The sequence below is a fragment of the Alexandromys fortis genome, unplaced genomic scaffold (assembly GCF_014885135.2).
Source record: "Alexandromys fortis isolate MF-2015 unplaced genomic scaffold, M_Fortis_MF-2015_v1.1 scaffold_13, whole genome shotgun sequence".
Classification (NCBI taxonomy): Eukaryota; Metazoa; Chordata; class Mammalia; order Rodentia; family Cricetidae; genus Alexandromys; species Alexandromys fortis.
In genome coordinates, this window is record NW_026067908.1 from 16,663,959 (window position 1) to 16,688,636 (window position 24,678).

At 43.4% G+C, this 24,678-nt stretch overlaps 1 protein-coding gene across 2 annotated transcripts in view; it reads right to left on the minus strand.

Annotated features, from left to right (window-relative positions):
• Tek (TEK receptor tyrosine kinase) overlaps positions 1 to 24,678 on the minus strand; it is a 98,135-nt gene that overhangs the window by 40,983 nt on the left and 32,474 nt on the right. For both annotated transcript variants that reach the window (XM_050136271.1, XM_050136269.1), the window contains exons 2-8: positions 20,765 to 21,076; positions 11,725 to 11,835; positions 11,177 to 11,329; positions 7,019 to 7,150; positions 6,452 to 6,592; positions 4,113 to 4,241; positions 2,524 to 2,675 (exon numbers count right to left, since the gene is read on the minus strand). In XM_050136271.1, the coding sequence (XP_049992228.1) occupies positions 2,524 to 2,675; positions 4,113 to 4,241; positions 6,452 to 6,592; positions 7,019 to 7,150; positions 11,177 to 11,329; positions 11,725 to 11,835; positions 20,765 to 21,076 (1,130 nt within the window). The remainder of the gene's footprint in view (positions 1 to 2,523; positions 2,676 to 4,112; positions 4,242 to 6,451; positions 6,593 to 7,018; positions 7,151 to 11,176; positions 11,330 to 11,724; positions 11,836 to 20,764; positions 21,077 to 24,678) is intronic.

Genomic DNA, 24,678 nt, shown 5'->3' on the forward strand with positions numbered 1-24,678 from the left:
GCTGGTAGAGTGAAAACATGTACAATCGCTCTGGAAATCAGTGTGGTGGTTCAAGAAGCTGGGAATAAATATACATCAGGATCCAGTTATACCACTCTTGGATACAGACCCAAAGAATGCATTATCTTCCCCCAGAGACACTTGCTCACCCATGTTTATTGCTGCTGTATTCACAATAGCCAGAAACTGGAAACCTCCTAGATGTCCCTCAACAGAAGATCATATAATGAAAACATGGGACATTTATACAATGAATAATACTCAGCTGATAAAAAGAGAAAGTGAATTTCACAGGTGAATGGATGGAGACAGAAAACCAACCATCCTGAGTGAGATAACCCAGACCCCAAAAAGCAAATTTTGAATGGAATCACCAAATGGCAGAGGAGACAAAGGCCCAACTAGATAGTTATCTCTTGTCACCAAGTGATACCTCCAACGTCAGGTTACATCTAATCAGTTCTTGGTCAAAGAGGCCTCACGGAAACCCCCAAACAACCCAGGCTATTACCATGGCTGGTTTTAGCTCTCCACAGACTGACAGTGAGATCCTATTGTTGAAGACAACACTGACATCACTCACTGAACACCAAGAAGTCAAGCTGGTTCCTACCTAGAGCCTTCACCCCTATCGAAGAGTGCTGTTGGTACTGGAAGATAGTCTGTACACTACCAGAGGAGAAAGTAACCACTAACCCAGCCCTGCAGCCTACAATGACGGCGTATTGCTGGTGCAATAGTGGTACAGAAGTTGGGAGAGTAACAAGTCACTACCTGATTGGATTTCAGGCTCACTCCTTGAGAAGAAACTTACACCTAACACTGCTCAGATGGCCATGAACCTAAGACTAGATATGCTTGAGATGAATGTCCATTCACAGAGAGACAGTGAGAGAGGAGAGAGAGAGAAGAGAGAGAGAGAGAGGAAAAATGAGGAGGAGGAGGAGGAGAAAGAAGAAGAAGAAGAAGAAGAAGAAGAAGAAGAAGAAGAAGAAGAAGAAGAAGAAGAAGAAGAAGAAGAAGAAGAAGAAGAAGAAGACGACGACGACGACGACATTGGGACTAGACAGACCTAGGGGAAAACCAAAACCACAGTTCTGCTAGCAATAAAATGAGTCCTAACTGCATTCTGCTATACCCATACATCAGTGTCTCACTCAGCCAACATCAGATCCTCTGTAACAGATGGGAACAAATACAGAGACTCATAATTGGACAATGTGCAGAGTGGGAGACCTTGGAACACTCAGTTCTAAATGCAATGCCTTCATCAAAACCCTCCCCATAGGACCCAGGAATCTATGTGGAAAAGGAGACAAAAAAGATCCAGTGGGGATGGAAGACACCAGGGAAACAGTGTCTTCCAGACACAACGGAACCAATGCACATATGAACTCACAGACGCTGGGGCAGCATGTGCAGGGCTTGCACGGGTCCAAACCACTGGGGTCCCAGTGCTGGGAGGGGGAGAAGACACAATCTCCCATGCCCAAACTAGAAGTTATCACCAACTGACAGCCACTTTCAAAGGAAAAAGTCATTTTCGCCATTGGAGTCTCACTGGGTATACAAACCACACTTAAGGGAGGCCCTGTACCCAATGATACAAGGACAAGACAAGTTGAACTCAATGGTATTTCTTGGAAAAGCTTTGCTCATAATGCTTTTTGTTTTGTTTTTCACTTTACTTGTCTTTTGTCTTTTACTTTATTATGGTTTCTGATTTTGTTTTTTTGGATTTTTTTTTTTATTTTGGTTTTTCAAGATAGGGTTTCTCTGTGTATCTCTGACTGTCCTGGAATACACTCTGTAGACCAGGCCTGGCCTCAAACTCACAGAAATCTGTCTGCCTCTGCCTCCCTGAGTACTGGAATTAAAGGTGTGCACCACCATCCCCTGGCCTGATTTTGTGTTTTTCTGGGTTTTATGTGGGCACATGTGTCTGTCTCTGAATGCATATGTGTTTATCATGTTTTTTGTTTGTTTTTATCCCTCTGTTTGCTTTGTTTTATTCTGGTTTGTTTGCTGTTCATGTCCAGGATGGGCATATAGCATCGGGAGAGACCTTCCCTAGGCTCAGGCCTTAATAGCACCAGAATGCTGCTGATTCATGGGTTTAAATATCTCTGTGTGGCCCCTAGGCCACGCTGCTCTTTTTGATTTAGACACATGGAGATAACGTGAGGGCAGGGCCTCGCATGGCCTGACATGGTCCATAGTTTACCACACACAGCTGGACATTTATAGGACAGGGGCTCTCCTTGACAGTTAGTGCTAACAGCCCCAAAGTGATGGCAAATTCTAAACATGGCACCACAGCGCTGCCCACACAGAGGAAGTCTGAGTGATTGCAGCAAGTGGACTCTGCACCCCAGGAACATGCCACCTTATCACAGCTGTCAACACACCGGTGAGTCAGGGACGGGTTAAGCCTGAGTAAAATCTAGCTTCTGGAGACAGATGACTGCATTGAAGCCAGTTTAGGATGCTAAGCGGGCATACTGGGGAATGGATGGCGCTTACCTGGAGCACTGTCCCATCCGGCTTCACCAGCGTCATTTCTTCACTGGTAGGCAGTGGCCAACCAGAGGCTTTGCAGATGGGGTTAAATTTTCCACTGTTTACTTCTATGTGATCTGGCAAATCCTCTATTTGTGGAGTCAGCCTTGGCCTGCCTAAATAAAAAAAAATACAGATGTTAGATCCATGTAGTCTAATCTTCAACGTAACAGCGATGGCTGCTCCAGCAAGCACTCATTGTAGCTGAGTTAATCTTGACAAGATGTACAATCACCAGGAGATGGGTCTATGCGCTTGTCTGCAAGAGACGCTGCAAGAGATGAATAGGCTGAGGCTGAAAGGTGCGCTCACTGTGAGTGGTACTATCCCTAGCGCTACCATTGGCTGATCTCTGCATCTTGACTCGGGTTCGGTGCAACCATCCTCTTCAGATCCTGATGCCTCCACCACGCTGCCATCATAGGGACCTACCTTGAACTCTGAGCCAAAATAAAACCTGTTTCTCTTAAATTGCTTTGTCAGAGTAGTTTACTACAGCAGGAGGAAAAGAAAGAAACCTACTCTGTTTGAGAACCTTACAGCTATTTTGTTTTATCATTGCGTAGTACACTTGAGGGCCCTTCTGTCATCTCCACTTTAGAGAAGAAGGGACTGAACCTCAAAACTCAGCCTCAAGCTCAGGGCTTCCTGAAGCCATGGTGCACATTCTTCTTTCACAGGGCTGTGCTCCCTCAGTGGACTTGGAAGGAAGGGAAACGCCCAATATTAAAATGGTCATCATAGCCACACACTCCCCCCAGAGCTAGCTTTCAGTCCCCATCTTGCTTTTCAAAGTGTACCATTACCAAAAAAAAAAAGAAGAAATAGACAGATAGTGAATGAGTGAATGAATGAATGAATGAATGAGTGGATGAGCCTCAGGAGACAGCCTCATAACCTTGCGGTCAACAACATGAGCCTCAGTGTGGAAGTATGAGGGCTCTTTCATTGGTTGGGAAGTCTGTAAGTGACATACAAATAAAAAGAAAGGAGTGATTGAAATTATACACAATTGCATCACAAAAGCGACAGGGACAAACTCCCCAAAGCAATATCTAGCTAGTCAAATAAAAATGGCACTGCCTATAATGAGAACAGAAGACCCCATGAGCCTACTCTCTGTACTGCCTCTTGCTTGTGGATCAAGTTGTGAGCTCTTTCCTGAAGTTCTAACCACCTATGGCTATGCCTTTACTCTGCCATCAGAAAGAGACTCTAGCCCCCTGGAGTCTCTTTTAATTTAACCATAGGCTAAATTAAACTCCTTTTATAAGTTGTCTTGGCCATGGTGTCTTATCACAGCAATAGGAAAGGAACTAATAAAGATTCTTAGGAAGAATTAGAATGGTGTTTCTTGTTGTTGTCTTATTTTGGTGTATGTGCATGTGCGTGCATGTGTGTTTGTGTGTGTGTGTGTGTGTGTGTGTGTATACATGCGCACAGCGTATAAGAAATAGCTAGAAGATGTTAGGATGCCAATGCAGGAATTGCACCAGAGGGGGTCTCCTCAGATACGCTGAGCACCGCCCTGACCACAGGTTACCTTGCTTTACCTTCTTTCTCACACTGCAGCCCTTGCCATCCTTGAGAGCAGAGACATCCTTGGAACCGATCACACCTCTCTGCGTTGGTACAACGGCACCTGAGCTTACAGTCTGGTCCATAGTAACCAGGTGGGCATGCTGGAAACAGAGATGTCATAAACCAATGTTAGCATAGAGGAAGGAAGAAAACTAAGGCTCTCAATGGCTAGTTTTGGTTTCCTTCCACACTATCAATTTCTCTGACTTATAAACAGCAGTGTGTCTTTTGTGAGATTTACTGAGGTTTAAAGGCTACGCTGTTTTGCTTCTAGAGAACTCAGTAATTTCCTACCAGGACATTCTTCTAAGTACAATATTCAGAAAATAATTACTCTAGATCACTGGAGAAGGTATGTAGGCAACTATAGAACTTCCAAAGGGGGATTGAAATTTGGAAGACAGGAATGGTGTGTTTCTCATTTTTCAGCTTTTTGCCTAAGTGTTGGGTATAACCCTACGTGAGACATACTGACACCGTGTGAGAGAATAAAACACAAAAATATCTGTCATCTCACTGACCTGACAAACTGGGGGAGAGAGTTGGAGAAATCAGTAGCTGGAGAGAAAAGGGAAATCAGAAATAGTGAGTTAGAAAGAAAACTCAGCTCTTTGGCTAACCCTTGAACCACGCATGCTCAGCCTAGCGAGAGAAACCCAGACAAAGTGAACAAACAGAAGAGTTTGACCTGATGACCAGGAGTCACAGCCTGTAGCTTGAGTCCTACCTCGGTAGTTGCCTACTAAAATAGAACAAAGCAAAATGAGCATTCCCCCTAAAGGATGTAGCATACTCCAGAATCCCTACAGTGTAACATTGGGTGTTCATGGTAAAATTTCAAATTGCTCAACATAAGAAGCAATGGAGAACTGTGTTCAGTTTTTTTTTAAAAAAAGGAAAACTTAATAGCAACTAACTGCAAGGATATAATATTAGAAAGAGAAGACACGATTTTTAAATTAAGTATAAATATTATGCTCAGTGAGGTCCGAGAAAGTACACCCATGACAAGGAAAAATTTCAGCAGAGAAATGTAAAAATACCCCTTAAAAAACTACAATGAGAGAACAGTGATTAGTAATTGATTATTTATCTCAACTATCAATTTGATGAGACCTAGAACACCTGGGGAGTGAGCCGCTCGGGGCGGGCCTGTGAGGGAATGGGTTGCTAAGGTGGACTGCAGGTGGAGGACCAGCCAGTCGTGGGAGGCCCCATCCTAGGAGCTGGGATCCTAGGACAGAAGAAGGATCAAGCGTGCTGAGCAAAGGCATCACGACTCTCCGCCTTCTGACTGGTTTCCCCATTTCTCCAGGACCTTCTTGAGGCTTCTGCATTGGCTCTAGAATATCCCCAGCAGGAAGTCCTCTTCCTTCTGCGCTGGCTCTAGACCATCCCCATCAGGAAGTCCTCCCTCCTTTTTCCCACCACTCTTGTTGCACTCACTGAAGTAAAGCAGCAGGACCACATCCAAAAGTACCCAAACCAAGGAGGTGGCTAGAACCACCTTGCAACATGCAAGTTTTCTCATGGCATTTTAAGTCAAGTGGAAAAATTTTTAATATGAAAATTATTTCAATCTGGTTTCATCAGAAATCACAGTCATACCCCAAAAGAGGCTTTTCAAATGAATTCATATCACAAATCCACATTTCACACCAGCTCCACAGCGATGGGCAGTGGTGGCAGTGGTGGCGCTGACGCTCCTCTCGGGCTGGGCCACCATCTGCCTCTGAACCTTAAATTTTATCTGGCCCAGTGGTGGTGGCACACACTTTTAATGCCAGCACTCAGGAGACAGAGGCAGTTGAATCTCTGTGAGTTCAAGGCCAGTATGGTTTTAAAATGCTAGTTCCAGGACAGGCTCCAAAGCTACAGAGAAATCCTATCTCAAAAAAAAAAAAATCTCATCTGGATCTTTCCTAAAGCCTGATTTTATAGTGTAAATAAAATAAAATAAAATATTCCTTAATCTTTCTATTCAAAGCATGGTCTAAAACCCAACAGCAACATAACTGCCTAGACATCCGATACTAATGCCAACCCTTGGGCCCCAGTCCAGAACCATGCAGGTCAGAATCTGTCTTTTAACAAGATCCCTAGGTGACATGCATGAGAAACACCTACTCCCAGGTCCAGAGTCTCACTGTCCAAATAATGTATTTTTCTTGAAAACTCCTGGGATTGCAATCCCTGCACCCAGGAATAAGTAAATAACCAAGTAATGTTCCTATTTGGTAATGTCCGCTAACTGCATGCCCTCCCTGCACCAGCTGCAGCTTGCCCTGTCCCCAGGGTAAGTGGGGCCTACCTTCATTGCACTGCAGTCCCCTCCAGCCTGTGGCACAGGAACACCCATAGGGGTCTGGGAGACAGAACACGTAAGACTTGCATCCCTCTGGTCCACTACACCTCTCTTTACAGGTCCTGCCAAATGTGTGTGGCTCACAAGCTGTGGGAGGAGAAGACACAAAGACTGATTCAAAGTCAAACTGCAACCCCTTGAATTGCTGGACTCTACTATCCTGGAGAGGGAGATTCCAATCTGTGTGCTGGTGGGGGCCAAGACGAGCCTGCCATCATGGTCTACTTCACAAAAAAGAAAACTGCCTCACAGAGAGGGGCTCAGAGCCAGCACTGTTTCCCAGGTCAGGGACCTTCGCTTTGACTGTAGCACCACAGGCTGGTGTTTTCTGTTATGAGTTTCCAGTGGCCTGCCGTAAATAACTTTTAGAAAAAGTATCGAATCCACAAAGATGGCACCACAGATCTAAGAAAAGCCACTTAGCCCCTTCTCATCTCTGTCCAGACTTAAAACTCCACTCGGTAATGACGGTTCTTTCAAGCTACGGTTTAGTCCCCATGTACATTCCCTTACCTTTCTCACACGTCCTCCCCATAAAGCCGGGAGGGCAGATGCATTCCCCAGTATCCTCATGGCAGACACCATTGTTCATGCATTTAGTACAGGGGCGGTTGCAGTTGGGCCCCCACTTCTGAGCTTCGCATCCTGTGGTTAAGAAAGACATGGGGGTGGGATGTTAACATGTTCACTGAGCACACTGTTACTGGACAGCTGACACATAACAGTCATGTCCGTGGGCAATGGGGAACGGAGAGGAAATACACTCTCTCCACGCAGAAAGCTCATACTGAAACATGGGAGAAAGAGTTAAACAGTAAATAGCGACAGAAGCAGAGACAAGGAGTACCAAATCCTGCCCTGCTGATAGAAAGGGGCGTCAGGGAAGACTTTCTGTGGGAGTGGGATGTGCATCGGGTGTGCAGGACCACAAGAACGGCAAGGAAGAGGAGGCCAGAGGATGTGTTCCAGGCAGAGGCGCTGTGAGGGAAGGAACTCTGGCATGTCCATGGGATGGTCCAAGACTGAAGCATTTCCAATACAGATCAATGGCATCTCAACCACCAAGGAACCTGGCAGCAATCCAAACCTCAGACTCACAACACTGGAAAGAAAAACTCTTGTGCCAGGAAGTTATACCCAGAAAGCCTGCACATTGACTCTACATGGAGTAGATGAAGGAGGGCTAAGGCCAAGAAAAAGAAATAGCCAGGTCCACACACTCTTTCAGCGGGGAAGCTATATAAGGAACAAGTGAAGAAAAAAAAAAAAAAACACCAAGACAGACAAACTCGACTCAAGGGGGTAAAACTGCTCTTAGATTAATTTTCCGTGATTTCTTCCAATGCTTGGTAATTTTAGATTGTGGATTAGACTCAAGAATAACTTCAAATATACAGAAAACTTGGGAGTGCTGGTGCAGCCCTCTGTGGTTGAAAACTTAGTTTCAGTTTTCATCAATAGCTCAGTAGTTCATGTAGGGAACTAGTATCATTGTCCCCTTGTTTCCAAGCACTAGTCTCACAGCTTGGATTCATGCCTGCAGCTGATGTAAGCTCCAAACCTCTTTGGCAAGAACTCCTGGCTATCAGTATTTTCTCTAAAACAATCAGGAAGACTATCAACACCCACCATTTCTTACAGCTTTCCACTTAATAGATAAAATTACAGATGGCTGAATGCTAACAGTTAGGTTCCCTGGCGTACAATAGGAGAAAGGAACCTAGACAAATAGTGAGAGCCGGGCCACCAGGCGCTTACACACGCTAGCCAGAACGGCAGATGATGTAAGTGGAACAGGCTCCTCCCACAGGAGACTGTGTTCCCCAGCCGCGTGTCTACCTGTAGCTGTAGCCCAGCTTCATTCCCAATCCCAGGACAGAGAAAAGACTAACTCTAGGGGATAACAGGGTGATCTCTTAGGTTGAAGAAACTAAGAGCTACTTACGTGACTTGGTTTTTATTTCAAGCTTTGTGATTCTATATTTCAGAAATCATGTATTCATGGCACGCAAAGGAAAAAAAAACAATGTTGTAAAAAATCTTTTGTCAAGGAGAAAATTTATGCTGACATCTATAAATACCACCAGTGGGATTCCTAAGACAAAATGTTAAAGTCCAATCTGTTTGTATGCTTGAGTTCACACAGACGAGATGCTTGTAGTTATGGGGGAAAAAAAAAAAAAAACAATGCCTCCAGCTTCCCTCCTAAACACCAAACTAGCCACTTTGTGGGTTATTGTTAAATGGGTGATTACAGCTTCCTTTGAGTGTTTCTAGACACTAGCAGTACTTCTCAAGTAGCTTTATTAAATGTGCTAGCACAGAGACATGACATATACGCCAACCAGAAAACAGGATGGAGATTAAAGTGGGATCTTCTGCTTTGTGAGAAAAGACCAGCTAAGCTCCAATTTCTAATTTCTGCTCATGTTTTGACAATTTACAAAAAGCTGAAAATGAGACATGGTGACTCAGGTCTGTAAGCCTAGCACTTGGGAGTCTGAACTAGGAGACTCTTAGTAGACCGCCTTACCAAAAAAGAAACACACACACACACAAAGATTTAAAACATTTTTACAGATGACAGTGTAGTATATTAAGAAGTAAAAATTTTGTTCCTCTACTTAGTTCCTGGTACCCTGTTTCTAGAACCTTCAAAGGGATGAATATCTTTTGTATGCTAACTATGGTGGTGAAGGGGCCCTTAACCAACATTATGACAAGGGTCACCAGAAACACCAAGGCATGACTAGGGAGTTGGGACATTAGTCCCACCTGCAATCTCTAGGAAGAGCAAGGGCTGAAGTTTGGCCAATGATTTGCACAAAACTGAGAGAGCTTCTGGATTAGAAGTTTCTTACAGAGTGTCTGGAGGGGCTACCTCTCCCATCCCTGCACCTTGACCTGTGCATCTCTGCCCCGTGGCCACTAATCTGAATCCCCTGTAGTGTTCTCTATAATAAACCTGAATTATTTCCCTGAGTTCTGAGAGATGGTCTAGCAATTCACTAAAACAGAAAGAAGCTAGATAAACCATGATTTACAGCTATTTAGTCAGGAGCACGGTGCGACCTGTGGTTTTCAGCTTGCAGCTGTACCCGTATCTGTGGGATCTGACACTCTCTCAAGGCAGAGTCAGAACAGAGTCCCAGGCGACATCTTCTGAAAACTTTCTAGGTGTTGGTGGTACCCACTCACTAGTGCCAGAAATCATGTGTCCGTGTGAGAGTTACGAGTAGGAAGCCCTTTTGATTTCCCTGTTCTCAGGCAGACATTCACCAGTCTAATGTCTGGTCCATGGCAACACACCCATTTGTCCCAGATTCTGAGGCCTCGAGTAGATAGCATTTTATCAAAAAAGAACTATCTTTAAAAATGAGTGCAAATTGCTCCTTTACCATCTGAGCTCTCCTGTGTAGTAAAATAAAGGGAACAGGGGGAGAGGTCAAGAAGAAGTAGTGGAAAAGCTAGACATCAAAAGCTGACTCCTGCAGGTTTACTACCATCCTGTCTTATGGCTTTAAAGACTGACTTTACATGAGCACCGCACAAGAAACCAGTTCGGGGAACATGGGCAGGTTTCTCTTGAGTCAAGTTCAAATTATCCCGACTACGAATACTTTATATCTCTTGAGGTGTCATGGCATGGGGCATAAATGAGGTGAACCACACTTTCCATATTTCTTCTATTATACTGTAATGCTGACTTATCTAATTATTTACATAACTGCTCTGACTGGGAATTACCCAAGGGATAGGGGTTTATTGTGTTATACTCTGTCTTTAACACCAACACAATGCTTTTCAATACAGTTATCCAGTTATCGTTGCACTTTATTGAATGAATGAATGATGAACGAACACGAGGCAAAGCAAAATAAATCATCTTCATGAATTAGAGAGTTCCATCATCAGAGAAAAGACAGTGACTTAGACCCAAAGACCTGAGTGATTAAAAGCACAGATCTCTTGGCAGGACTGAGGGGAATTTAGGGCAAGTCTCTTGCTTTCTATAAATCAATTTCTCCATAAAAAAATTACTGTTTCTGGCCCCCTCTACCTTGATGATAACTATATCACGGTGAATAGGAAAGTCCCCTAGTTCTAACTCTCGCAGTTTTCAAATGTGAAAATAAAGATCACTTTAGAGGGTTAAATGATCTAACACCCATGGGACTTGGAGGAAATGTTTGCCTAGGAGCCCAGATGGCTCAACAGTCACATCATAGGACGCAGTGAGACCATCCTCCTCAGTGCAACGGCCCATTCTAGTGGGAATGGTCCTGCAATACTGTCCTGACTTCTGTTTTATGCCTCTACGCTTACCTGTGGCTCCCTGGTTCAGGCTGGTAGACATCTATGTATTTAGACCATGCTAATTCTTTCTATTGGGAATATAAAACCCAGAGGTAAAGCAATGTAGACCCAAGCTGTGGTAACATCAAACTCCTAGATGAAAAGCTTAGTCCAACCCCACTATCTCTGAACCCCACATCTTCGCTAGAGTCTATCTTTTCTGCAACTTGGTTGTTAGCCTCTGCGCCAAATTCCGCAGAGTCCATGGTATGCTGCCTCCCTTTTGCTTCTATAGCAACTGTCAGTTTCCACAACTCACAACCACAAATCCCAACAGCTACACCAGTACAGAGCGGAGGCCTCTCCATCACTTACTCCGGACTATCAGCCTGGTGAAGGCCGAGGTGAACAGGTTTCCTCCTATGTACCTGGCCGAGTACACGCCAGCATCCTGGGGTTGAGCGTGAGGCAGGTTCACTTCTAAAATCTCAGGTACTTCATGCCGAGGCACTGAATGGATGAAGGAGCCTGGCAAGGGAGAGAAGTGGAGGAAAACAAGCTGTGTTTAAACATTCCTGTTCGTCTTTACAATCAAACAGCCGCTCAGTGCGACAGCCTCACGTCTCACCTGGGTGGATTTGAGACTTCCCTTGTTCGATCACAGTTTTTAGTGTATGCACCCACAGCCTACATGTGCATGCATGCATGCACATGGACATTTGAATCCCTGTCTCCATTTGCTCAACTAAAGAACCAAACACACTGTCTAAGAGGACTTCTGTCATAGACAAAATTTGACACGGTTGAATCATAGCAGCTTTTTAGGCAACTCCCATTGAAATTGCACTATGACAATGTCTAATGGATTCGGGGTTACCCAGGGTCTCGTACCATGGGGATGGAAGGGGATGAAACAGACTCACCATTTTTATAGATCACTGCATCTTCTTCTTTAATTAACACCTTTCGGAAAGATATGTTCACGTTGTCTCCCCTGTCCACAGTCATAGTTAAGGTGGCAGGTAGGAAGGAAGCTTTGGAAAGAGAAAGACAATGAGTAAATAAACACATACACACAAAAATGAGTTCCTACATTTTCCTCTGGAGCTACTAAACACTGAAGTCCGGAGGATGAGACCTAGCACATGGCAAGCATTACCTGGCTTTTCCAATATGAAGAACAAGAGTGGATAATAGACTGTATGAGCCTTTTAAAGAATCGAATGAAAGGAAGGGCCATTTCCTTTATAAAATATAAATACATACACACAATATACATATGACAATTTTATCATGAAAATTACTGGGGAAGTAGGGATTTGATGATTGACATCTGCTATTATACTATATCCTGATAGTAACTATAACTATTAACTATTTTAACTATTAATCTGTTCCTTTCCCTCAGTCACTACCATGTTAACTCAAAGTACAAAGGGTTCTAATGGGATATGAGTGTCCCATTAGACGGTAACGTTTGCCTACTCACTTTCCTTTGCTCTTTTTACATGGGGTGGTTGCTGCTTTAAAACATAGCAAGTGTAACTGCTCTAGAGTATCCCAACAAGGCGAATGAGGAGAAGGCTTCACTTGGTTAAGACATAAAGGCTGAAACACTGAAGAGGGAAGACAGGGAGAGACACTAATGCCTCACCCTGTACCCCTCAGTTAGCACGGATGAGCTGACTCAGCCGTGGAACTGGCCGACACTAAGGGGGATTAGTGGGCTTCTGTATTTGACCTTATAGTGCCACCAGTTGCTGAAAACGCTTGCCTCTCTGTCAATCTGGGAATACAACATTGCCTCAGTTGCTCAGCTTACTGAGAAGATGCGAAATTGTCTAACGTTCTTCCAGAAGCAAGTGTCTGAATTCCTTTAACATACGCCTTACTCGGCAGAGAACAACATTCCTTGGGATAAGATAGGGATGATCTTTAGGTAGTGTTAAATCAATGTAAAATAGAAATATTCACGCTAAGAGGAGACAAGTTACATATACAACCTTCTTAAAGAGATAATGGACGTCAAAGAAAGACGAAACAGAGAACAGGTGAAGACAGAGAAAATCATGACACAAAAACACAGAAAAAAAGTAATAGAAAGACATACCAAATACAATAAAAAAGATAAGGGATCCCAGAATGCATTAAAATACATACACTTAACTGGCACTCTTTTCATACACTATATATGAAACTCTAAATGGATACATCATCTTGAGACAAAAGCAATCAAAAAATATATACTAAGCTAACTAAAAGAAACTAATTTTGCAGTACTTAGACTGGAAAAGTATTTTTAATGCCAAAAATATTTACGGATCAAGATAGTCTTTTTATGGTGATTAGGAGCCATCTAGTGAAATCGTATCAGGAAATCTCACTCACACGGCTTGCCCACAGAATAACATCAGTCCTGTGAAACCCATAAAACAAGACACTAACAGTAAAAGGAAGAAACTGACAAGTCATCAAGCCCCATACACTACCAAGCAAAAATACAGAAGGCTTGAAGAATACTATTAAAGGTCTTCAGATATTCGTGTGGAACCCTAGCCCCAATTATCTGAATGTTACAAAGCACAGCTCCATAAATAGAGTTTTCTGGTCAGAATACACCCAAATCAGAAATCAGCAGCAGAATATTCTACCCTTGCTGCCAAAATCACAAAATTCCTATAGAATTTTAACCCAGGACCAAGTATTGAAATCAGAGCTCTGTTAAGGCCCTCGTGACCTGGTTAGTATCTTTCATTGTTGTTTTGCCTGTGTCTTTTGCATGGGGGCTAGCTTGAGAGACCCGCTAGCTCAGACAGGCACCTTGGGGAGGGAGGAGAGGCCTCTGAACCATGCTGAGAAGACTTTGGTGATGTGCTTACTTTGGGGCAATGTGCAGAGGCTGTTAATGGAAGAAGAGTTCCCTGCCAGGTCTCCCCTGGACGGCCAGGAAAGTGAATGTCTTCAATGTACTTGATGTCCAGGGCAAATGTGAAGGCAACAAGGTATAGATTTGGAGGAGGAATGAGCATTGGAAACAGATGGCCTTGGGCCTGAATCCAGCCTCTGGCTGTCACCAAGTCATTTCACCTCTGCAGCATTCTCATCTAGAGTTCAGCAAGAAAATCTTCCATGAATTTGAAGCAGTAGAAGCCAAGCCTCAAGGCGCTCACGGTGTCCTTGCCAAATATCAGTAGATGACATCGCTGATGAATTTGTAATACAGGTGTGAGTGGCAGGAACTGAAATGGATCACCGTGCGGAGAAGGTAGGCAGGGACAGAGGACACAGGAATAGAGGGCAGGCTTGAGAGCACTCGCTCTTTCTCATGTTGACAATTTGGCCACCCTAACACACAATGCTCTTCCTGACTGGGAGAGGCTCCTGTGAGAACTTTTCTGATCATTTCATCTTGGTGACTTTCCCTGCAGTTTGTTTATATTTTCTCCCCTTTGTGTGGAGATTGTTTAGCTGAGCGTGGGACTTCTCCCTGGGCATTGTATTCGGAAAGGAACTCAGATTCCTCCGCAGGCTCGACTCCAATGTAGCTTTTTCCCTCTATGCTGTGGCTTTTTATTATTTCAGACTCGGTCTCTCAGCTGGCTGTTTTCTTAGGGGCACCTTCACACTGAAGGTCTGTGGCTGCCACCGGCAGGAATGTCTCTCAGCTGGTCATTCTTTGCCAAGTACTAGCAATAGAGTCAAGTTGCATGCTCGACTTCAGGCTTCTTACGGCATGGGTGCTTGTCATATATTCAGTGTGCATTTACCAAAGCCTGGATCATAGCAACAAGCACCATTGGATAGAGCTGTGGACCAAATACTATTCTAAACACAAGAGTTTACTTTTCCATAATATTCATATGATATAAGCACTGTCATTATCCCCATTTTACAAATGAGAAGACTGAGGTACAGAGAGTTTAAGTAACTAGCTCAAGGTCACACAGCAATTCCAGGAAAGCAGGATTTTTTAAATTAGGGAGCTCACGGGTTATAGTCTGTGTTCATAAGACTTCAAAGGCCAACTGTTTTATTTTATAAATGAGATTGCCGAGCCCTATACTGGAAGATGACATGCATAATATCCCTTGGATGGGAAAACTGTGAGCACACTTCATTTGCTCACTCTGGGGCAAGAAGAGAAGGCCGATGAGGGTGAAGTTTCAAGCAAAGTTGTTTCTCCTGGATACACACTGCTGAGCTCAGTTTGGGTCGTCAGAGATACAGACTCAGGACCACTCTCATCCTACTCAGCTTACGATTCACACGGCCGCATCCCTACTCTGATGGCTCTGGTCTAAGACACAGATGCTATCCCCGCTCTCATTCCCTTATGCCTCACCTGCACCTCTCCCACCCATGCATCCATTCTGTAGCTAGATAACTGCAGGGGCCTTACACAACCCTAGAACTCAGGCTAGGGGACCTCACGGTGACGCTTTCCTTGCCACAGCCTTGCTTATAGTATATGTCCCCTGCTGCTCCCTCGAGTCTCCAGAGGGCAAGACCACATCTGTCTCAAAAGATACCATTGGATGGGAGCTGCAGCCAGGCCTTGCTTGCATCAGGCTGAATTTCACCCTCGTGGGTCCAACACTCACTAGCTAGTGAAGGCAGCTGAGTACAAGAACGAAGAGCTGCACATATTAATGGGGTCTTAGTAGCCCTCATTAGCATTTGGAAAAGATTAATTTAGATAGAAACATTTGTAAAGTTGCCAGAGGAATGTCCTACAGGGATGTCTCCTGGAAATAATCTCCAATATATGACATACTCAAAAATAATTGTAGGAAAAAGAATGAATGTGGGCTGAGGCTGAGACCCCGTCAGTGGAGTGCTTGCTTGCCTTGCATGCACATAGTTCTGGGTTCCACCCCCAGCATTGCATAGCTCAGACATGGTAGTGTGTGCTTGCAATCTCGATACTCGGGAAGTGGAGCCCAAGTTCAAAGGTGCATACTCTGCTGTACGCATACCAAGGTGCAGGCCAGCCTGGGTTACCTAAGCCCCTGTCTCAATGAGAAGAATGAATTGGGGGCATTTGATTTCCTGTTTTTTGTTTTGCTTTGTTTTTAATATCCATAACATATTTATGTTAATTCGATTCAGAGGGCTTTTCCTCTCAGTATTATCATCATGATTAGGCAGTTTGATGTTCTACTGTAAAATTAGTTCTCAGGTGAAAAAAAAAGTAAAAAAGGAAAGACTTCCATCTCTTCTCCTGGTTTCTTCTGGAACAGATCTTCGGACCTAAGACTGCTACAAACTTTGATCTGTAACTCATGACCCCAAACTGAAATCTCCACTGAGATTTGAGCAAACTGCTCTTGATAGCTTCAGATTTCATTGATTAAATAAAAAGAAGAAGAAGTTGAATTGTTGGGGTGTGTAAGCCAATTTAAGCTGTGTTTGGCACATCTCAAACGAACTTTCTACTTCTTCCCCAGGTGTATGATTCAGCAGCAAGGGGGAATATATTGCTGCTTGTCCCTGTCATGCTGAGTTCCTGGACAGGCATGTGAGTTCCCATGATGTTCTGGTATGCATGAGTATGTGTGGGCTACTGTGGAGGCCAGAAGATAATTTCTGGAACTGTTCCTTAGGAGTTCCATGTGCTCTCTTTATTAAGAGATGGTCTTTGGTTCACCTGAAGCTTTCTCACTAGGGTAAGTTAGCTGGCTAGCCATCCTCAGGGTTCCACCTGGCTCTGCGTCCCCAGCTCTGGGATTGCAAGCTTGTACTTCCCACAAGAGTTCCAGGGATCCAATCCAGGTCCTTGTAGTTACAGGAAAGCAGTGCATAATTTTTCTGATTGCACCATCACCCTAGCCCTCCCGAGATGGATTACTATGGAGTTCATAGTAGCGGAAGCATAAGGAAATAGCTTTGAAAGTCTTCCTGATAGCACAATCCATATTACTCTCTGTAGAACGTCCTTCCTCCACTGAAGGACCAACAGGAAAGGCAGACCCAGTCACCAGTGTTAGATGCTCTTACTGTCAGAATCCTAGAGAAAATGTGTCACCTCTTTGTATGTGTTTCCACAATGAGTGTACATTTTACAATTCTGAGTAGGAGAACTAATCCCCCTAGAGCTGGGAATGGTGGTTCTCACTTCTAATCTCAGCATTTGGGGGCTGAAACAGGAAGATTACCAAGAGTTTGTAGTCAGCCAGGACTACAGAGGAGGGCATTGACTCAAAACAAGCAAGCAAAACACACACACACACACACACACACACACCCCGCAAAAAAAATCCCACTAAATTACTACTCTGGTGTCCTATGATAGTGATTGAACCTTTGCTGTGAACCAGATAGGGTTATTAACCTGTGAGCGCCTCATTTGATTTTCAAAAAAAAATTAATAAAAAATTCTTTATCTTCCTTAATTTTCAAATAAGAAAAACCTATGATTTCAATTAAGAGTAACTTGTCCTGAGCCAGGGCTCCCATGCTCAGACCACTGTTGCCTTCCACTCTCATGCCTCCCTCCTTTGCTCTGGTTCCTGCCTGGGGCTTTAAATAGAGACCTTGTACTTCCAAAGCTAGTGCTCAGAGCTGAAGAAAGAACTGTTAATATTGCGGCTGCTATACAAAAGTCTGTGTAGAGCCATGAACGCAATCTCTGCAATTGGAATCATAAAAATTCCATTCCTATTGTTCATGGGTACCTTATGTTGAATTGTGTTGTTTTATACAAGCATTTGAGAGCACAGCTGTGTAAATCAGTGCGCTTCTGGGATGGAGCCTCAATGTGTGTGTGTGTGTGTGTGTGTGTGTGTGCGTGTACGTATACATAACCTTACTCAAAGTTGAACATAACTGTTTAGTGTGGGTGTAATACCCATTTCGCATAGTGACAAATGAGACAAATGGAAGTCAGCTAGCTTGTTTCAAGCTGAAGAGCTGGTGAATGGTAGAGAAAGAATTCAGATTTGAGGGTAAAAGTGCAAAAGCTACCCCATCTTACTGTGGCTCACCGTCTACCTGCCTTGCCTCATTTAAAATACCCGTTACTTCTGTGACCCAGGCTCTTCGTCTGGGTAGCTCATTAGTTTTAGTTTTTAAGTCCAAACACTCCGTTTAGTATTCTCTACATATTATCATTTATATTCATAAAGGGTGACCTTAAGACAACCCCACGAGGGAATGTTGACCCTCCATACTCTAAACAAATGGGGCACAAATCTCAGATCATCTTCTCTAGGAATGCGGAGACTCAGCAAAACGACACACCGCTTTACACAAATCAAATGCCACTGACATGTGAAAAATAACAGAGCTGACCACCGGCCATGATAGCTTTGGCACACCTCATATCCCTTTGCTCAACCTCTGCTCCCTCGGTGGAGAGCTGCATTCCTGGGAATGTCTGCCCCGTGCCTTTCCCACTTACCCCGATGTGAACAGTATAGTTTTTCTAAGAAAGTCCTTTGTTTGTGAGGAATACAGATATTTATCACTTTTGACCTCTAATTGAGCTTGCTCCCTCCAAATATTTTACTTACTGCAAATTCAAAGAAATGATTTCAGGTGGATGTCAGAGAGGGGCTGATTCTAAACTCACTACCCAGGGTACAGTCAGTGGTAGAGTAGGCACTTGTCTCTGGGCCCATTGATACAAACGCAAAATCTCAGGGCTCGCTCAGCAAAATTCTGAGTCAAAGTCTCCAAGGAAAAAGAGCCACAGGTGGTTTGTCAATACCTTTAAGGATCTAAAAAGCCCGGTGAGAGCCAGCAAAGTGGCACAGCAGGTGAAGGCACTTGCTCTCAATCTGGCCACCTGAGTTTGATCCTTAAATGCCAGATGAATGTGGAAAGAGACCGGCAACTTCACAAAGTTGCCCTCTGACCTTTACACCCTTGCTGTGGTCACACACACACACACACACACACACGAAAAATAATCCAAACTAAAAGAAAAGTAGTAGAAATAAAAACACAAAAGTCCTGCAGGTTCTTACCTCAAAATGTGCAGAGGGACTCAGTTTACCTAGATCAGCTTTAGCTTCTAAAATGAAACCCCTGAGGGGTGTGGAAATGTGGCTCAGAAGTTAAGTGTTCACCCTGTCATCCTTTCATGAAATGGCAACTCTTGAGCCCTAGGCTTAGGCAGCAAAAACTTTAAAAGCAAGTCTTTATTTGTCGGGTCAGCCATTCAGAGAAGGTGGCTGACGGGTGAGGGGCCAGATCACTCCTTGAGATCAAGGCAAGGTTACCACATTATGAGATCTGTGCTTTCTTCATAGAACACAGCTCCAAATTCGTCAGACAAATCAAAGCTACCAGACATCTATCTGCCTGCCTGTCCAGGTCCAGAGGCCTCCGAGCACATCACTGAAGAATGTTGCACACCATCCATTCCAAATGCCATTGCACTAGAACTTCAATTTTGACAGAATCATATCCACCCCACGGAGAAAGAGACAGGAGCAGAGTCGCAGAGTCTTTTGGGTTTGTTGTTGTTGTTGTGGGGTTTTTTTGTTTTGTTTTGTTTTGGATTTTTTTTTTTTTTGGTTAAAGGAGGTTCTCAAAATTTTCCATCCGTGTTCTAATATTTTTCTAAATGGAGCCCGAGTCCTCAACCACTAAAAGTAAAGTGTGTTCTCCTTCTCAAAATGGTAGCTTACAAAGAGGGTCACAGTTCCTCATTCTTTAAAATCTTTCTCTTTGCCATGTATGTTTGTAGCAACCCTGCTCTAACCCTAAGCTCAGCTAATTTGACTTCTCTGGAGCAATAAAATGAGGCATAACTAATAACATGCAGGTCCAGGCTTGAAGTTCAAAAAGTCTCAAGTTTGCATGTGTTCTTTTCTTCCTCTTCCATCCCCATGAGAACATACCTAGGTTAGCCTGCTGCAGACAATAGACACACTGAACTGAGCCAAGTTCAGCCAAGGTCAGTCCAATATAGCTAGAGCCAACAAACACTACATATTTTTCAAGTCTAGTTTTTCAAGCTATAAATGTATACAGCGGTATACCTATTTGTGGTTATGTTATACAATATCATTGTTCAAAAAATAAAAATAGAAGAAACCAACTTAATTTGGTTACAGATATATAGTTCCCAGTGATTTTTGTCTGTTCTTAATTAATTTCTTAATTTCTAAGATTTTTTTAGATTACTTATGTACATGAGTGTTTGCATGTTTGTCTGTGTGTCTGGTGCCTGGTTCCCTTGGAGGTCAGGAAAGCGCATCAGATTCCCTGGAACTGTATTGTGAAGGGTGTGAGACAGGAGGTGGATGTTCGGAACTGAAGCCAGGTACTCTGAGAGAGCAAACAAGGGCTCTTAGCCTGTGAGCTACCTCCCCAGCCATGAGACTTACTTTATTTGGAGTATGAGTGTGTACGTGTGTCTATAGGTATGTGCACATGTGAGCAGGTGTCCTCAAAGGCCAGAAGAATGGATCTGTTTTCTAGAGCTTGAGTTTCAGGCACTGGGAGCCTCCTGACATGGGTCTTGGGAACCACACCCAGCTCCTCTACCAGAAAAGTGAGTGCTCTAAAGTCCTGAGCCACCTCTCCAGTTACCGTTTTGTAATTTTTTAGAGCATATTTATTTTTTAAAACATTTAGTTGCTTTTAGGAGCAATGATCAACAGGCCAAACAAGATATCAAATAAAGAAAATATGTAGGCAACAATTTTGGCAGGGATATTTTCATATTTGCAAGCAACATAATTACATGCTCATAATATCATGAGACAATTAGAATGTACAACATATTTCATTTCAAATTATGAAGTAGACATGATGTATAGCATTGGCCTGACTGGTCCCAGTCTAGGGAGGGCAGTCGCCTGGGTTATACCTTTCATCTCTAATGTGTGGGTAGAAGAGCTAAGCAATGCTGAGGAACATGGTGTCCAGCTAGTGCAACCTCAAAGAGAGCAGCTGGTAAAATACGTGTGTCCCCCGTGGACACAACCTGTCCATCACTGAGAGGCATGTTACCTTGTTGACGCATCTTCATGGTTCGTATCCTTATTGCCTGTCCTCGAACGCGGCCCTCACAGAAATAAGCACCATTAATCTTACTAGCCTTTTCTCTCTTCCAAACCACTTTTTTTGCCCATTCTCTGGTCACATCTTGAGTAACTTCCAGTGGATCTTGGTGCTGGTTCATTAAGGCTTCGAAGTCCCTTCCTATGGTGATGGGCTCATGGGGGTGCCATCCCGAGGCAATGCAGGTGAGGGATGTTTCGGCATCAGACACAAGAGGTAGGGAATTGATCAAGATCAGGTCCATGGCTCCTTCTGCCATTCCTAAAACGAGAGAACATGACTCATGATGATGACTTTAACATGGCTTCGCAGATCAAGCTCCTCTTGCCTAAGGCTTCATTTAAAAATAGGAATATGAACAGCCATTTTAAAATGCTCTGATATTAAAATGTGGCCATATTCCACGGAACAAAATCAAAACTCTTTACTAAGAAATCAAGTTTCTTCACCTTCTAGGACCTATTATCTCCAATTTCCCACTGCATATCCTAACTACAATATACTTGAACTATTATTCCTTCCAACACTATTTGTGTGTGTGTACCTGTATATATGTATGTATGCATGTATATGCTACCATACCTCTCTAATATAATGCCTGAGACATAATTAGACATTCATTAAATATTTGCTCAATTGAGATAAGTAATTAAAATCATATAATATTATCATAACTAGCATTTAATTAATAAATTTATGCCATTGTACTGCCCACTAAGCATACTAAATGTATATATCATTTTAAAAATGAAAATGAAATTAGGAGAATAACTCAGTGGTGGAGTGCTCACCTGGCATACGTGAGGCCCTGGGTTCAAACCCAAGCATGGTGGGGAGGGGTGCTGGTGTAGATAGACAGACTGACAGGTATAGAAGAAAATGAAATCTTATTTTGTTTGCTTTCATTGTTTTCCTTTACCCATCCATATGTCGTACATCTACCTCCCTCTCTTCCAGTCCCTCCTCCAGCTTCTCTCTTCCTTCAATACTTGAATTACAAGGGGACAAAACCAAATGTCTTCACTTTGACAGAATTTCAGGGAAAGGTGGCTAAGGATCTGAGGCTAACTGGAGTTTATTTACCAGATCTCAGCTGAGCACTTAGCACAGTATTGCTAGCACACTTTGTTGTCTATGCAAGCTCCAGTGTTTGCTATATGCCGTGGTGTTGTAAGGATGGTCTTACTGAGAGCTACATCCTTATCTGATTCATTGGGAAGAAGAATGTCAAGGTTAAGTCAATGTAAGTAGGAATTATAGTTGGTTGCATCTTATCTATAAGAATGAGAGGGGTATGGGTGTAGCATAGTTTTCCAAGCTTGATCTCAAAGTATCCCTCTTGCTTCTAACCTCAATGGTAATATCTCAGGAAAATGTGAAGTTGGCGTTAATGCCTTAACTTCGTTTTGTCGCCATGCTATAATACTCTGACCAAAAGCAACTTAGAAAGTTTATTTAGTTCCCGCTTCCAGGTCAAGGTTGATTATTAAGGGAAGTCAGGGCAGACACTTAAGCAAGAACTCTAAGCAGAGCCTGTGAAGGAATGCTGCTTGCTAGCTTGTTCCCTTGCTCAGCCCCTGCTTGTACTTAGTTAGCTTTCCTATATAGCCAGGACCACTCGCCTCAGGAGTGGTGCCCACAGTACTGGACCCCTTTACATCAATTAATAAGCAAGACAGCCCTCCACAGACAGAGCCACAGGTCAAGCCGATCCACGCAGTTCCTCTATTGAAATTTCTCTTTTCAGGTAACTCTGGGCTATATCAAGTTGACAGCTGAGGCCAACATAGACAGATCATAAAATTGTTGCAGATAGGATGAGCCAGAAAAACCTCAAAGGGAAATGACAGCCTCCAAAAATAGCTCACACCTCCCATTCCATACACAAACCCAGCCAAGCCCCTGACTGAACATCACCGCACCTCCTGATGTCCTCATTCCAGGCGCGTTCCACAAAAGGCCTTCCTCAGGAAGGAAGCACACGTATTCCTCCAACTGAAGTTCCATCCAGCCCGTTTTCTGGGCCCAGTCAACTGACTTGCCAAAACCATGACGTCTGATCCCATCTCAACCTTAGCACTGGGCTATGGCTCATTTTACAACTTTAGGAAATACAGGACAACACAGTTGGTTTGAAAAGACTAATGAGTCAGGACTCAGGTTTCTTTATGATCCAGTCCCTTTTAGCTACTTCTTACTTTCAATGATGAAAAATGGAACTGTATGCTTGAGAGTCTGAACTTGGTCGCGTTTGCCACCTTTTTCATTATATCAATTATATCAGCCCTCCTCAATCAGTGAGCTCTGCTTTCAGTTTTAACCGGAACCATTTGCAACAGAGATAGACCATTTATGACAGAAACAGGATTGTATATATGAGCTCTAGGTAACAAAATACCTACTAGATTCTTAGAATATATATTTAAAACCATCTCTTTAGTTTTCTTAAGATAGAGTCTATATCTGTATGTGTCTCAATAACTTTTAGAAGGTGATACATGAGACTAAGCTCAGAGGTGACCCAGCAGGGGAGTACTGGGTGATCAGGAAGAAATGCTGGCAGGAAGTCTTTCACCCTCTACGTAGGTGTGCCAAGCTAAAATGTAAATGTGATTGTGAATGTAAGTGCAAAAAACGTACATGCCATTGCCCTTCCGTTGGAAAAAAAGTGGGTCAAGAGCCACAGTGGGCCCTTCTGCAGGAGGCCAACCCCACGGCTGTTGCTGCCATGTCTTTAGGAATCCTTGGGAAACCACAGCAATGTTTGGGTGTACAGGTGTATGCGTGTGTAAACATGTAAACGCATATGGATGTCGGGAATGTAGATTAACCTCAGGTGTCATTCCCGGGAGCCATCCCCCCCCTTGTTGTTTGAAACAGGGTCTCTGACTGGTACTTGGGGGTATTGATTAGGTTAGGCTCACCAGCCAGCAAGACCCAGGGTCTCTGCCTTCCCAAGTCTGGGATTACAAGAATGGTTCAGTGCACTTGACTTTCACGTGGGTTCTGAGATCTGAACTCAGATCTCCATGCTTACATGGCAAGCACTTTGCCAACCGAACTACCTTCCCAACTCCTTTTCTTCGTTGTTGTTTTTAATGAGGCTAGGGTTGAACTCAGGACCTTGAGTGTGCTTGACCTTGAGTGTGCCAGACAAGCGCTCTACCACTGAGCTATGTCTCCAGCCCTTAATGTTGGTTTTCACACTTAGATTTTCCTCCAGCTGACATTGCTGTGGATAGTAGTATATTAACAACATTGAAGAAATGAAAACACTTTTCTTTAGTAGTCATCACAGGATGACTTTAGACCTGAATTGACACCTGTTTTAAAAAATTAAATTGAATTCAAAACTAGAGGAAGAATTATGCTTTTAAATGTGATTTCAAGGAATCATTATTTTTTACTTTCTTCAATGTATTCTTGGTTTCTGAGAACAAACGGGAAAAAAATCAATAGAATGGATTTAACCCCTCTCTCCTCGTCCCACCCACATATTCAGTCTTTCTGAGCCACTCGAGTTTGGACTGTTTTTACATTTAGACCCTACATTTGATTTCATTTGACAAGAAAAAAATGATTTTTAATTAAATGTATTCAAAGGTCATCAATTTTTAACTCATTTTTTAATGGATGAATGAAAGATTTGATCATGAACGTCCATGAGACCTCGCCCACTGTCAGACAGCAATAGTATGCTCCAAATGGCATACCCCAGAGCCAAGTGCCACATGGCTCCAATGAGCAACTGCCGGTTAACCTGGGTCCTTGGCCTTGAAGGACTAGCACGTTGAGAGGAAAACAGGGTTAAACTATCCCCTCGCTTTTGTAACAGAAAGGAATATCTTAAAGTCATGTGCTTT